This window comes from Mytilus edulis, chromosome 6, assembly GCF_963676685.1.
Source record: "Mytilus edulis chromosome 6, xbMytEdul2.2, whole genome shotgun sequence".
In the NCBI taxonomy this organism is placed as follows: Eukaryota; Metazoa; Mollusca; class Bivalvia; order Mytilida; family Mytilidae; genus Mytilus; species Mytilus edulis.
The window spans coordinates 4,015,924-4,031,037 of record NC_092349.1 but is presented as its reverse complement, the minus strand read 5'-3'; the positions used below and the strand labels follow the sequence as shown (position 1 = coordinate 4,031,037).

The following is a 15,114-nucleotide window of genomic DNA, read 5'->3' as shown; positions in this document are numbered from 1 at the left end:
TAAGTATTCTGCGCATGAAGAATACCTTCGTTGAAGAAAGACTACTTGATATTCGGCCGAGAAGTTGGGGATGTAGGTTTTTAGGGAAGGAAATACCCATTTATATCTGTTTCTAGTCCGACTTTGTTTTGCCATGCATAAAATAACGTAACCGTTGTACACAAATATTCCTGCATTTTCTAGGGCAAAATATTCTTTACTATCTTGTCGTTAATTTAATTTATTATCTTTACAAACACCCTCCTGCCTTTTGAATGCAGATTCCCCTTATACCTTATAGTGTTAATTGAAAAAAATGTGTTTGTGTGAGAGGGAAAAAATCCGACTGAGAAAATAACAATCGCGTTTCGGTCTTTTCCCGCTTTGATTTTAATATTACTCTGAATTTGATTTACAAACGAAAAATGTATATACCTATTCTAAAAATAAAACCGGGGATTTCCTGAATCTTGATTTGATACAATTTGATACGATTTGGATCATGATTAATTTTGTTTCCCAGAAAATGTAAACAAATGGCGAAATTTCGATTACAAAGGGTAAGTTAACGTTATCACATTGTAAATAACATCATGTTTTTCATTCAACTAAAAGAAAAACGAAAACACTACCAACTAACAATTTCTTTCATCATTTTATACCGTATATATCAATTGTGTATGAAAGACGGTCAACATTTTAAAGATTTTTATTAAATAATAATACATTTAAACGGGTGGGAAAAGAGGGGCGAAAGAAACCAAATCGATAATAAACTGACAATCCACTGATAAAATACCAAAAAAAAAAAACACACATTATGTAGGGTTTGTTGTTTTAAAATGAGAATTTTTTATTACTTTTTGAATATTTTGCCTTTTTATTTCAAACACCTTTGTTTTTGCAGTGGCAGAAACTTTAAAAAATAAAAACACATTTGTATATAGAATCAGACAAAAACGGTTGATAAAATGAAAAATCATGATATTTGAGAGATATATGATAACTATCTGTATAGTATTAGCCTGTACAATTTAAAAGATATTTCTGTCATTAATTATAAATGTGTAAGCGTGTAATATTTGTAACAAAGACACAATGAGGAAGTACATTTATTTCAGCCTATCATATTAGTTTAGTGGGTCGACGAACAAGAACACACCACTTATTAAACATGATTGTTAAATCCCGTATTTGTTAACTGTAAGTAGTAAGCAGTGATTACACAGGAAACAAAAGGATTTGAAATGATATAGTTACTAGACTTAAGAACACTTAAACACAACTGAAATGGAAAAGTGCTTTCATCTAATATGACTTTTTGCAACGTCAAAAACTTTCCAGACTTATCTTATATTTTTTTCTATTTTTTGTACACTTTTAAAAAGTAAATACAATATACACTTTTCATTAAACGCACAACCTCATCAATTTAAAAAATGAGTGTTGTATAAGAATAAGAATAAGAATAAGAATATTTTATTTCCAATTAAAGGGCCCTATAAAGAGCTTTCATGACACTACATACAAGAACATAAGATTAGACATAAATTAGAGACATATAATATCAGAAAAACATGCTATAAAAGGCCAGGACAGAACCAGATAATACAATTTACATCTTTTAAATATACCATTTAAAATCATATACCACTCAAAATATGTATATTTGTGGCTAATTTGCATTTATTATTTTTCCTTATCCTTATCTATAGATTTTTAGATAAATACTTCCCTAAACATTTATACACATTTAAATTTTCTTGTGTAAATAGCCATAAAAACTTTGAAAAATTGTCTAAAGATTGAAAATTATTACAATTTAGAGAAATTTCAGAAAAAAACTCATTTCTGTTATCAATATATAGTGGACATTCAGTTACAAAGTGTATCCCATATTCAACTTTATTTAAAGTACAGTATACACATTTTCTTAGAGTCCTATTCACTATATCTCTTTATGTGAATACCACGCAATTTTAGAAAAAATCATGAAAATCTGTTAGTATAGTAGATACATAAGAAAGGCAGAAGTAGCATACCGCTGTTCAAAAGTAATACATCGATTGAGGGAAAACGATTCCGGGTTACAAAATAAAACCGATGGACACACATCAACTATAAGTGGAAAACAGCAAAAAGCTGAAGTGGCAAGAATTTTAAGGGATATCGTACAATAAAGTTATCCGAATGCGATATATTTTCCTTTTTCAAGAATACTCTCAATTATATCTACAACTCAGAATGTTGTATATCAATTCTGATCAATTCTAACAATACTATCGATGGCTTTCTGCCCTTCGAATTCTTAATTCGAATACAAAAGTATCCACAAATTCTTATATGACTGATAGTCATGACTGATAGTATACCGCAGTTCAATAGTCATAAATTGATTAGTCGAAACCCAATCCCGATCACAGACCAAAAACTAAGAGAAAAATATCAACAAAAATAGAAAACACTGAACTGCAACAAAAACAAACACTTACACACATATAAATGGACAATTGATGACAACCATTTATTTTATTTTTTTTTGAATGGTGAGCGATACAGAATCGTTTTCTTATTCAAACTTGCATGCTCATGTTGTGTTAATTCTAATTCAACAATTTGCCATTTTAAAAGAATCTAAAGCATCATTGTTAATTTCATTCTTCGTACCCCAAAATGAAAATAACGTCACGTCATTGGTGAGATTTCTATTGTTTATAACATTTTTAACCAATCAGGACGTTTGGTGTACACTTTTGAAAATATAACCCAGGATGCATTAGATTCTGAAACGATGAATTGATATTATATATTAATATGATGTGCAATATTTCTTAAAGGAACTTATAGAAATTTCTAAAGATCCTCCTCCAGGTTGTTCAGCCGGCCCATTAGATGATGACAGTAAGTCCGAAACTGTATTATTATTAATTATAGAAAAAAACTGTTGACAAGGTGTCTTGATTGACTAAGTCTGGTTCTAGTATCAGATAAAGTCACGACCTGTTTTTCACAGATGATAACGGATATGTATCAAAAGTAGCAACTGCAAAACCGCCCCTTTTTTGTGAATTTGACTTACAGAATTAAATTTATTACGGGGTTTGGACTAACTTATTCAACACATAGGGTACACCCTGTGTAACAGAATATGCCTACCCGTCCATATTATCTGATCTCATCCCCGGTTTTCAGTGCTGTTCGTGTTGCTCAGTCTTTAGTTTTTAATTTTGTGTTTTGTGTACTGTTGTTTTTTGTTTTGTTTTTGTTTTTCTTTTTTTAGCCATGGCGTAATCAGTTTGCTTTCGATTCATGAGATTTAATATTCTTTTGGTATCTTTTGCCTCTCTTCTGCAAATTGTTTGTTTGAATCTATTCCCGATTGTTCCGATATAGGATATTTTTCACGGTATTTGAAAGGATACGCATCGATAGGGTCTATGAAACATCAACTTCTTGACACATATATAAAAAAAAAAAGACACCTCAAGGTCAATTTAACGGCCAAAAAAAATAAAATCTCTGTTTAAAACATTCATTTCTAAACTGTCTCGAGTCTTTTAAAATTCTAATATGACTGGGACTGTTATAATACTACTTCAAAGAGGTTGTAGGTTTTCGAAAACAATGTGTGACGTTTTGTCTCGAGCTTTTTCCTTATTATTTTTAACTTTTAATGCGGTGTTTAAAATACCGCTAAAATGGCAACAATGCGTGACGTGAATACAGTACAAATTACGACAGGACACCATTACATTACAATATAATTAATAACCCTTGAGTCGATAAGACGACCACTGATGACATACGTTTATTGATTGGGACAGACATACTCGCGATAATGATAAAAATAAATATTTGCTGAATCTGGAGCTACTTGGATATCTGTATTGGATTAAAATTAATTAATTTTCAACTTATTTAATGAATAGTCATATAAATACTACAAAAAAGAGACCACAACTCAACGATAAAAGTATTAGTTCTGCATTTATTCGTTTCAGTATTTGAATGGGAAGCCATGATCGCAGGGCCAGTGAGTATATAATTTGTCTAAAATAAGTTTAAATAGAATAAATCGCTATAGTTCTTGTTTATAAAGGTCATGATAGGAAACTCGTATGCAATTGTTGTCTTAGGGAAATAAAATGCAAAAGAAAAAATACCAAGATGATCATTTTACTTTAATTAAAAATGAATTGTCTAGAAGCAACATCAGTACTACCCGATGGTGTAGTCTGTATGATATAAGTCGATAATGGAAACCTTTAAATCCAAGTTTAAAATATCAAGGTTGCAAACACTTAATTATGTAATTACGCGGGAGGGTTGATAATATAGTTAATATATTTTATTTGTAGTATGATGATGTAAAAGTCCTTACGCCGGAGGATTAATAACACAGTTAATGTATCTCATTAGCAGTATGATGATGTAAAAGGTCCTTACGCGGGAGGGTTGATAACATAGTTAATGTATCTTATTTGTAGTATGATAATAAAAAAAAGTCCTTACGCAGGAGGGTTGATAATATAGTTAATGTATTTTATTTGTAGTGTGATGATGTAAAAAGTCCTAACGCGGGAGGGTTGATAATATAGTTAATGTATTTTATTTGTAGTATGATGATGTAAAATATCCTTACGCGGGAGGGTTGATAATATAGTTAATGTATCTTATTTGTAGTATGATGATGTAAAATATCCTTACGTGGGAGGGTTGATTATATAGTTAATGTATCGTATTTGTAGTATGATGATGTAAATAGTCCTCACACGAGACGGTTGATAATATAGTTATATGTATCTGATTTGTAGTATGATGATAAAAAAAAGTCCTTACGAGGGAGGGTTGATAATATAGTTAATGTATCTTATGTGTAGTATATTGATGTAAATAGTCCTCACGCGGGAGGGTTGATAATATAGTTAATGTATCTTATTAGCAGTATGATGATGTAAAAGGTCCTTACGCGGGAGGGTTGATAATATAGTTAATGTATCTTATTTGAAGTATGATGATAAAAAAAATCCTTACGCGGGAGGGTTGATAATATAATTAATGTATCTTATTTGTAGTATGATGATATAACTAGTCCTTACGCGGGAGGAGTTTTCTTCTTACAAATGACGTTTCCCCATGACTACCCTTGGAAACCCCCAATGGTAAGTTCGTTTTATTCAACCGTAATATCAATCGGCAATCCTCGGTCGACTCCGCTACTCTCCTATTATCCGTTAGATGAGGTACGAAATCGGCCGAGTTTTAACGAAGTTACGAATGACCATAATATGTATGAATTCATATAGACCCCATTTATTCTGTGTCAGAAACATTAGCTGTGTCAAACATTTATAACATTCCGAATTCCTAGCTGTATTAAGCTTAAATGTTATGTCCATACTTACCGCAGGTGTTCAGAGTTCAACCTCTGCTTTCGTAAAAAAGCTGCGCTCTGTGGAGCATTTTATTAATATAAGATATGAAAAACATTTATAATTTAATCTAAGATGCTTGTTTTGTCTTTGTTTATGGTACTTTTTAACACTAATTAGGCCGCTAGTTTTCTTGTTTTAATTGATATACATTTTTCATTTTTGGGCCATTTGTATACACCTAATATGTTGTATGGGCTTTGGTCATTGTTGAAGGCCGTATGGTGACCTATAATTGTTAATTACTGTGTCATTTTGTCTCTTGTTAAGAGTTTTCTCATTGAAAATCATACCTAATCTTCTTTTTTATATCGAAAATACACGAGTAGGAACTACACCCAATTGGTGAGACATCATTTCCGTATTTGGGATTTCATTGATAAGCAAAAGTTATACCGTCAATGCAATATGGGAAACATAATTGAATTTGCAAGAGATGAATTATTTCACAAATCGATCAAATGAAGACGAGAAATAATTTTAAAACAACTGGAGTAACAGTTATGTCATACGGTCGGATAAGATCTTTGCATTTTAATGAAGGATACCCCAACTGTAGAGTAGTAATGCTATATGTAAAGAATCACCAAAGATACATGACTTTAAGCGGTCGCACTTCTCTTGGAATTTATCCGATTCCCTCTGTTGTTTGCTTTTCTCATTAATTTGTATCTTTTTTATAAAAAAAAATCATAACAGATACCAATCTGATAACTAGAAGGCTAGACTACGTAATACATGATTTTAAATGTAAATAGATTAATTCCTGAAATATGTTTTCGCAATGAAAAAAAGAATGATATCTAAAAGCCAAAACGTTCACATTTTATTGATAAAAAATCAAGTCCTTTTTTATTGTAAAGATTTAAGTTAGCGTTTTATTTCATCAAAGAAAGTCGAGATCTAAAGAATTAAACCATTGAATGGTGCATGAAACGGGAATGCAGAGAACAAAGCTGAATGCAGTCGTCGTTCATAACTTAATTCATTAAACATAAACTGTCATAATTGAGAGGTTACACATGAATATTGCAGTCATAAAAATAGGATTATAATATAAGAACCTTAGTTCACTTTGTTGATATCCCCGTTATTTTCATTTTTATCCTCGAAAAGGATCTTAAGGCCTATCCATATTTAAAATGTTTAATGAGCAGAGAGCATGAAATAAAGCAATTATATCATCATTTTTACCTTTTGTTCTAGAATATTAAGTGTTGAATTATGTTTCCTGATATATATTTTATGATTTTAGGTTAAATTTCTCACAGATATTTACCATCCAGTTGTTGAACAGAGCACAGGGAAATTGTTTTTAAATAAACTTAGTTCACCGTGGTCACCAGATTTAACTATATCAAAATGTAAGATGTTAAAATTAGTTTAACATGCTGGGTTGAAGACTTAGTCCATCAAGTTTAAAATATAAGAACAAGTTATTTTTAAAAGAAGGGAGACTAAACCATGTGATCAAAACATAACTATTTTCGGATAGATATATTCGTATATATATGTGATTATTGTTTATTATAGACAATCCTCATTTAAACATAATATCACACAATGGTGTAGAATAACATATTACAAAATAGACAATCGAATTGCAGATATGATAGATAAAAAAAGATGTGGTATGAGTGCCAAGGAGACAACTCTCCATCAAGTCACAATGTATAAAAAGTCAAATATTATAGGTCACGGCTTACATCGAACAGCAAGCTACAAAGGACCCCAAAGTTGACAGTATGCGTTATTTTCTATACATAGTTTGTAATGTTAGAAATCAAAGATCGCTACCACTGCAGCACATTATGTAATATAGGGACCAATAGGATATAATAAATATTGTCTCTCTAATAAATCTGGTTATGAAATCTCAGCGTTTAGACCACGGGATATAGTTAACATAAAACTCTTTCGAAAGTATTTACAAAAACCTTTAATTGTTTCCCTTTATGATTAAATTGATCTTGAGCTCGAGTAACCAAATAATGGTAATTACAAAAGTGTGCGTTTGAATGCCGATCTAAAAACCATGGTATGACATAGTGTAATTTCGGGCATTTAAGCCTTTACATGAATTGATGTTATGCTTGAAGCATCAGATGGCAGTAGTCTTATTTGTTTTGTTTTTTTATTATTATTTTGTTGCTGATATAAAAAAAAAATGGATGAATAACAAAATTGTAAACAAATTTTAATATTTGTACATACTACCAAAGTGAGCCTGCTTCCATTGGCCTATATAAAAACAAATGCCAATAATAGCAACTTGTTAGCTTCAAATATGTCTAAAGAATTTATTTCGATCGTTCATAAACTTCTTCTGTTGAAACCTTTACGATTTTTCCTCAACACCGTGTTGTTTTTATAAAGGAACATTACACAACCACTAGCTCTGTATCGAAAAAGTCCTCAAGGCTCTTCAACTTCGTACTTTATTTGTTGTTTTTTTCTTTTTTGTTATCGGGCGTCACTGATGAGTCTTTTGTTGGCAAAACGCGCGTCGGTGTAAATACAAAATTTAATCCTGGTGTCTATGATGAGTTTATTTATACACATTTTGTATGGTGTTGTATAATTTTATTTTATTTTCCAGTATTACTATGTATAAAAACATTATTGGATTCTCCAGATCCTAATGGTGGACAGTTGAGTTTATTGGAAGCATTCATGTACAATAAAACGGCGGCTGAATGGACACGAAAACATGCCGATATTAAATGAATATTAAAATATTTTATATCAATTGTGTTCCTTTAAATTTGTAATGTGCGTCTCAGATTATGTTTGTACATCTATTAAGTGTATTTGATATGTTTATTGTGCTGAGTATAACTGTTATAATATCAATATATGATGATAAATGTTATGTGCTAGCAAAAGTTGTTCTTATTCTTATTGTTGTATGTTGATGGGCTTGAATTGTGACTTATACATGTAGTTGCTAACGTTACATATTTTGCTCTGTGTGACTCTCATATCCCTATGTTAGAGAATAAAATTGAACTTCTAAGTTATTTGGTATCATGTAGTATTTTTCTCATAGGAAACCAAACCAAATCTCTTACATCTAAATCAGGTAACTTTTATTTTCTCTTGCCTCCCTTTCAAAGCGCAGGATTTGTTTAAAAGTAATCTATATGATGTCCTGACGATAAATATTTCAACGTTTGGCATGTTTGGTGACTATGTTGAGTATCTATCCCGTCAAATCTTAAATACAGTTGATACACTTAACTTTCATCTAACAATGACAGCTACGTGATTAAAACTTTTTCGTTGATAAAATACTCCTCAATTTCATAAGGATGGTTTACCATTTGTCAATCTTTTGTTCATTTCAATTAATAATTTAAAGTGCGTCTTTTTATGTTGTACTGTTGGTGAAAATGGTGAAGGTTTAAAGGTTTAAACCCGCTGCAATTTTTTGCACTTGTCCCTAGTCAGGAATCTGATGTTCAGAAGTTGTCGTTTGTTTTTCTTTTTTTATATAGATTAGATCGTTGGTTTTCCCGTTTGTATGGTTTTACACTAGTCAATTTTGGGGTTCTTTATAGTTTGTTGTTCGATGTGAACCAAGTCTCCGTGTTGGAGACCGTACGTTTACCTATAATGATTTACTTTTATAAATTGGGATTTGGATGGAGAGTTGTCTCATTGGCACTCAAACCACATTTTCTCAAAAATAAAAATGAGATATTAACATGAGGAAGACGCCACCTTAAATGTCAGCTTTATACCAAGACTATAAAAAAGGAAAATAAGGTATGATTGCCAATGAGACAACTCTTCTCAAGAGACCAAAATGACACAGAAATTAACAACTATATGTCACCGTACGGTCTTCAACAATGAACAAAGACCATACCGCATAGTCAGAGGTATGACGTCCTTATTAATTTTTTTTGTAGAAAAAAACGATGAATTAATTAGCACAAACCGTGTTTGACACATGTGCGCAAATTTGCTATTTACATGCTCGTTATTTTTTGCATGTTTTTTATCTTTCCTGTTAATTCAATCCGAACCCACATAAAATAAAACAGGATTGAAGGAAAACTACAAAATAAATACACACTTTCGATTAATGATAAATATTATAATCTCTTAAACATAAGTTTAATTGTTAAAGCCATTTAGAAACAGATTCTTACTGGAGGCAAACGCAGAAAATTTGATATTTTTATAACAAAATTGGTACACTTAAATACCCTGTTTTTCATAAACATGTTTTGCGTAGCGTGGAAATTCCAGATGAACCTGAAGAAAAATATATGGAATCATATTTTTTTTTATTGTGAACAAATATCAAAAATCTTACTTCCTGCCATAGTTAATTTCAACACGATGTACTAGTTAATAACGGTGATAACTTGTTTAGTTCGGTGCAAACACAGAATAATCGTATGAAGGATGTTGACTGATCGGGATGTTTTGGGTCTTTTAGATAGCTAATCGAAATCTTCTGGTGTTATCCATGCATTGCCATCTTAAGTTTACAAATCTAACAACTCTATTAATTTTCATGATTTTTTTAATCTTTACAAAAAAAGCTATTTCAAAATTCTGATAAATCCTTGCTTTTTCATAATTTTTGGAAAGAGAGATGGTACCAATTTAAATGTATGAAAAAAATAGCGGAATCGTATCCCGCCAAATGTTCAATGGCTGATATGATAAGAAGTTATTTTGAAATCAGGCAGCCAACAACTTTTAATGGGAAAAGTCAAAATTTCAAACCTATTAACTTTGCATTTTCACTAAAATTAACAGAAGACTCATTATATAAGTTGCCTTTTACATGACTTTTTTGACAAATATTTGCGTTTCTGCCTATTACAAGTATATCAAAAATGACTTCGTAACGTAGCTATTACCCTTTAAAAGAGATTTTGGGTTAATTTGTTAGTTTTTGTCTTTTATCTCAAAAATTATAATTAAGATAGTTAAAAACTGAAAACAGCGAAGACGTTAACCCATTCAAGATCTAGAAAAACTGTTCCATTGACCAAACGTATTGAAGGACTCCTATAATGATAATTGTTGACCAATTTTCATGTATTGTCAACAATCTGATAGACTAAAAACAGGTTCAAAAATCTGCAACGCAATATCTACAAAATTGAAATATGCTAAGTATGCAAAATCATCAGATGATTTCTTATCAAATGGCGATTTATATTTTTTGTAATTATTGCATCTAAAAAGAATGACAGATAGGCAAAACCTTAAACCTCATGAACAATAAGCAATACAAGATCTACAAAATGCTAATATGGCCGATTCCATAAAATGACATTTTAAAGAGTCATTCCCCTTACAAAAAAATAGGGGGAGGATACCAATACGATTTTGTACTCGATTTCTAAATAATATCTTTTAAATTCAAAACTTTCATAATTTAAAAACAGCAATGACCAGCATTACAAAAATTATAATTTGACCGTAACTTTTGCGAGATTTCTTATAAGGATTATTACCAAATCGGTGATGACATAGTTTGAAACTGCATTTTAAATTATAATAGAGTGACTATGTGTATGGGCTTTGCTGTTTATTGAATAGCGGACGGTGATCTATAGTTGTTATTTTCTGTGTCATTTGATCTCTTGTGGAGCGTTGTCTCATTGGCAATCATATCACACCTTCGTATCATTCAGCGATATCATATAGGGAACAAGTCAAAGGCTGTTGTTATATGTCTTTTTCAAACTATGGCAGTGTGCCCAGATAAAGGAACTGGTTCATATTAAATGATAAGAGATTTAAGAACCAGCAACTCAAAGACACCGAGAAAAAAAACTCTTGAGGACAATTCAATGTCACATCAACCGCCAGCATCTGACTCCTTCAAATGACAGACGAATAAACAGAAACAAATACCGACGAAATATAGGTTTCAGATTGCATGACTTCCTATGTCGCATCGTCTGTAGTCCAAATAGTTATAAAATTGCCTTTACATAACATCATTTTCATAAAAATCGTTTGGACGAGTATTGTAAAATAAGTCCGAGTTTTAATTTTAGTTACGTAAGCATTTCGCTGTGAGAGGTTTAGCGAGCTATAAAACCAGGTTAAATCCACCATGTTCTACCTAAGAAAATGCCTGTATCAACTCAGGAATATGATACTTGTTATCCATTCGTTTGAATGAAAAATAACTGAAGAGATGATAAGTGTGTAGCTATATGTGCGAATGTTCTAGTTTACCTACTGTCAGTTAAAGCTAAACCAAATTAATAAATCTATGGTGCAAATGAAATATTTCTCAAATAACCTCTAGAAAAAAATGTGTACAAACCTTATAATTCGTTACACAAACATAAGTTATTGGTGGCTTCTGTGTATCGTCAAATTATCCTCTATCTGTTTGCCTCTGATAGATATAAAGGTCAGGTAATGACCAACCATTTTAGAAACTCGTATGCTGCAAGGAAGAGTATCAACCTAACTTTTGAATCTATATCGAAATAACATAACTAAAGAGTGAGCCTCTTGACTTATAAGTGTGCGAAAAAAGCATTAAAGTAGAAAATAAAACAGAATATACTTAATTATCTGAGTTTGCAGCAAACTTTTAACGGAACACATTCAGCCTAAAAGAGTTCATATGTATGACGTCATGTTTTAACATGATCATTATGCAACAAGATCTTTCAGCGAGTTTTGCTGAATATTATTTTATTTTATTCTGATTTCATATTTGTGTTCCATGCATGCTCATATGCATTAGTTGTTTTGTGCATTTGTACATGTATAACGGTTCTGTCAATTTAATTTCAATGTCAATGATAAGACAGCGAGATCGTTAAAGTATGTGCACAAAGCAAACGATAGATTTGTATTTACATGGGAGTTAAATCGCTATTATGCACGTATCTTAGTCTGTGCTAAGTAAAAATGAATCGATAATTGTATTATGTTGTTCTTTACAAAGCGAAAGAAGCACGTCATGTTAAAATTATTATTTTAACATTAAGATGAACAATCCATGACAAATATATATTAAAAACTATATTAACCCTCAAACCTTTTAAATTTGTCTCGTATTTCGGTTTTTCTTTTTGGATACAATTTTCGGAAGGAGAATTCAAATTGAAAAAAAATAAAGTCCTCTGTTGGAATATATGATTAAATGATTATTACATGATACCATCCGTATCACATACCTCCCAACCTTCGGCCCTTTGGCTGATATTAGTTATTTGGGGTAATACAACATCAGATACTGATTTTATCGTGTATTATTCCTTATAGATAAGTTGTAGAATAAGGCCGGAGCTTTACAGATCTTCTATATTCTTTTGATGAATCACTCATTTGAGTCATTACTTAGTTCGCAGGAACTTTCATACAAATGGCGGCGACATATCGATTGAACAAAGTAGATAGTCACAATATAAAGCCAGCCCCTTTTTTCACATCCGTCGTTTTTATTCACATACAAGCAATCAGAATAACCACAAAATAGACAGAATCTTACGATTTGTATAAGAACGAAAAATACTTTAATGTCTTTTGAAAGAAAATCAAAAATTTGAAGATATTTATATATAAATTCTTACTGAAATCAAATGAAGACGATACATAGTTCTATATTTATAAACATTATACTGTAGATTCATTTATTTTCGTGGGTATGAATTTTTGTAAATTACTGAAAACTTGCATATTCGTGGATATTTGATTTCGTGTTTTTTTCAAACTCTGTATACAAAGCTTATTACATATATGATATATTCGTTGAACATTTGAATTCGTGGTATCCAACGAATAATAATGAATCCACAGTACTTGTTTTCCTTTCTAATCTACAGGAGATTTTATAATCTATTTCTAAATATATAATAAATAATGAAATTTGCATTTAATTTGAACAGTTGAATGATTACTTTGTACTTGAATAAGATCTGATGTCACACGACTTTAAGAATACTACAGAAAAGTGTTGATAAATAATACAAAGACTTGAACAAGGAAGTTTAACATGTAGTTATATCTTATATTCTCATAAAATGGTGACAAGGAGATTGAACAAGGTAAAGAATCAGTGTCAATTAGACAAAAACCAAACGACACAAATAACCAGCCTTCAACAATACGCTATATCGCTATGTATGTCCATAACTTCGATGAACCAAATCAAGTTAAATATCGACCTTTATTTAATTCAAATATGTTCTCTTCTTCTTCTTTTGGTATACAATAGTCCATCAACATCCCATGATAACATACTGTTGTCATACGAGGACTAGTCTATTTACAAAACTTTTAACCCAAATTAAACAAAATGTATGTTTCTTTCTTATGTTCAATGTAAAAATGTATATAATTTTAAATTGCAACTATCTATAGTTCCGTAACTTTCTATCCAGGTGTATAAACGAATGGTCGACAAGTGCGTATAAGTTTTTGTTAAATCAATATTTCTTGTATGTTTCAAACTGTCTTTCACGATGTGAAACGATGCATGATCTTGCAAGTCCGACAGGAAATCGCTTGAATACCTGGATGTGTCACCTCACTATACATTTGGGAATAATACCTTTAGCCATACTGGTGATCAGACAGGGAAGGTCCGAATTTATTTTCACGGAACACTTATTTATGATCATTTATGACTTTGAACTATGACTTTTTAACCAATTCCCATATAAACAGTTAAAAACGACAGACCTTGGTTACTAAAAAAACACATTTTTCGTCGGATAAAACAACCGTACGATACGATTGACATGATATTGACACGCAATTACGACTACATTAGTTACTGTGGTTTCGGTCCTTTGTGGTTCATAGACATATCGTGGTTAAAAACGGAAAAAATTGTCAAAATGGCGGCACGCAGAGAAGTGATACTCTAAATTTAAAATCGATGGTGATCTCTTGTCTAGCAGAATAAAACTTTAATATATATGAATTTAAGCATTTTTATACAGAATGGACATAATATCAATTTTTGATTATTTTGCGGAGTTTCCCTTTAAGTGTTTGATTATGGATAAAAAAAAAATGACGCTGGACAATTTTGTACTATATGCAGTAACAATTTTTGGGTGGTTTTTTTTCGGCCAGTTACGTCAAAACAAAAAGTCACACGATTTATACGAAGAAAAAACACCTTTCCAGATCTGATCGATGAACATTGATTCTCACTATAATTACTTACGTTTCTTCGTTGTTAACTAAACAGAATATATCTTTTAAACAGATGACTTATATTCCTATGTAAACCAACTGTGCTACTCTTCTTGACGACTTGCTCCTTAATACGTATGTGGCAGACTTCATACAGGACTTCCTTTAAAAGAATGACGTCTCTAGAAGTCCTTTAATTATTTTGTTGTTGGTTTGCTGTTTCTTTGACCGTTATGGAATATCACAGAAGGACACTAAAATATACCAGATGTCGTAGTCATCTTTTCCTTGATGGTCATATTTCCGTTTTAGTTCACCAGTAGGTCTTTTTTAATGTGACTGCTTTGGCTTATTTTTTCAGTGCTGTTTTTTTTTGTACTCTTTGATTTTCAACTGTCTTTGCTGTTTCTACTGGAAACAATAATGTCTTTCATATGTACTGAAGTCTGTGTTTTCATTTTGATATTTCCAATTTGGTCAAGTTTAGTTTTAGAAAATGTACTAAACCGATGATTTAGAAATATGGGGATGTCAAAGTGTTAAGTATGACAAGGAAAGT

At 31.2% G+C, this 15,114-nt stretch overlaps 1 protein-coding gene across 1 annotated transcript; it reads left to right on the top strand.

Annotated features, from left to right (window-relative positions):
- The first annotated feature begins 21 nt into the window (after positions 1–21).
- On the top strand, positions 22–8,427 carry LOC139526979 (uncharacterized). The gene is made up of 6 exons (XM_071322179.1): positions 22–539; positions 2,817–2,880; positions 3,981–4,012; positions 5,055–5,141; positions 6,667–6,775; positions 8,011–8,427. The coding sequence occupies exons 1-6, from the start codon at positions 516–518 to the stop codon at positions 8,136–8,138; spliced, it is 444 nt and encodes a 147-aa protein (XP_071178280.1). The 5' UTR covers positions 22–515; the 3' UTR covers positions 8,139–8,427.
- The last annotated feature ends 6,687 nt before the right edge of the window (positions 8,428–15,114 follow it).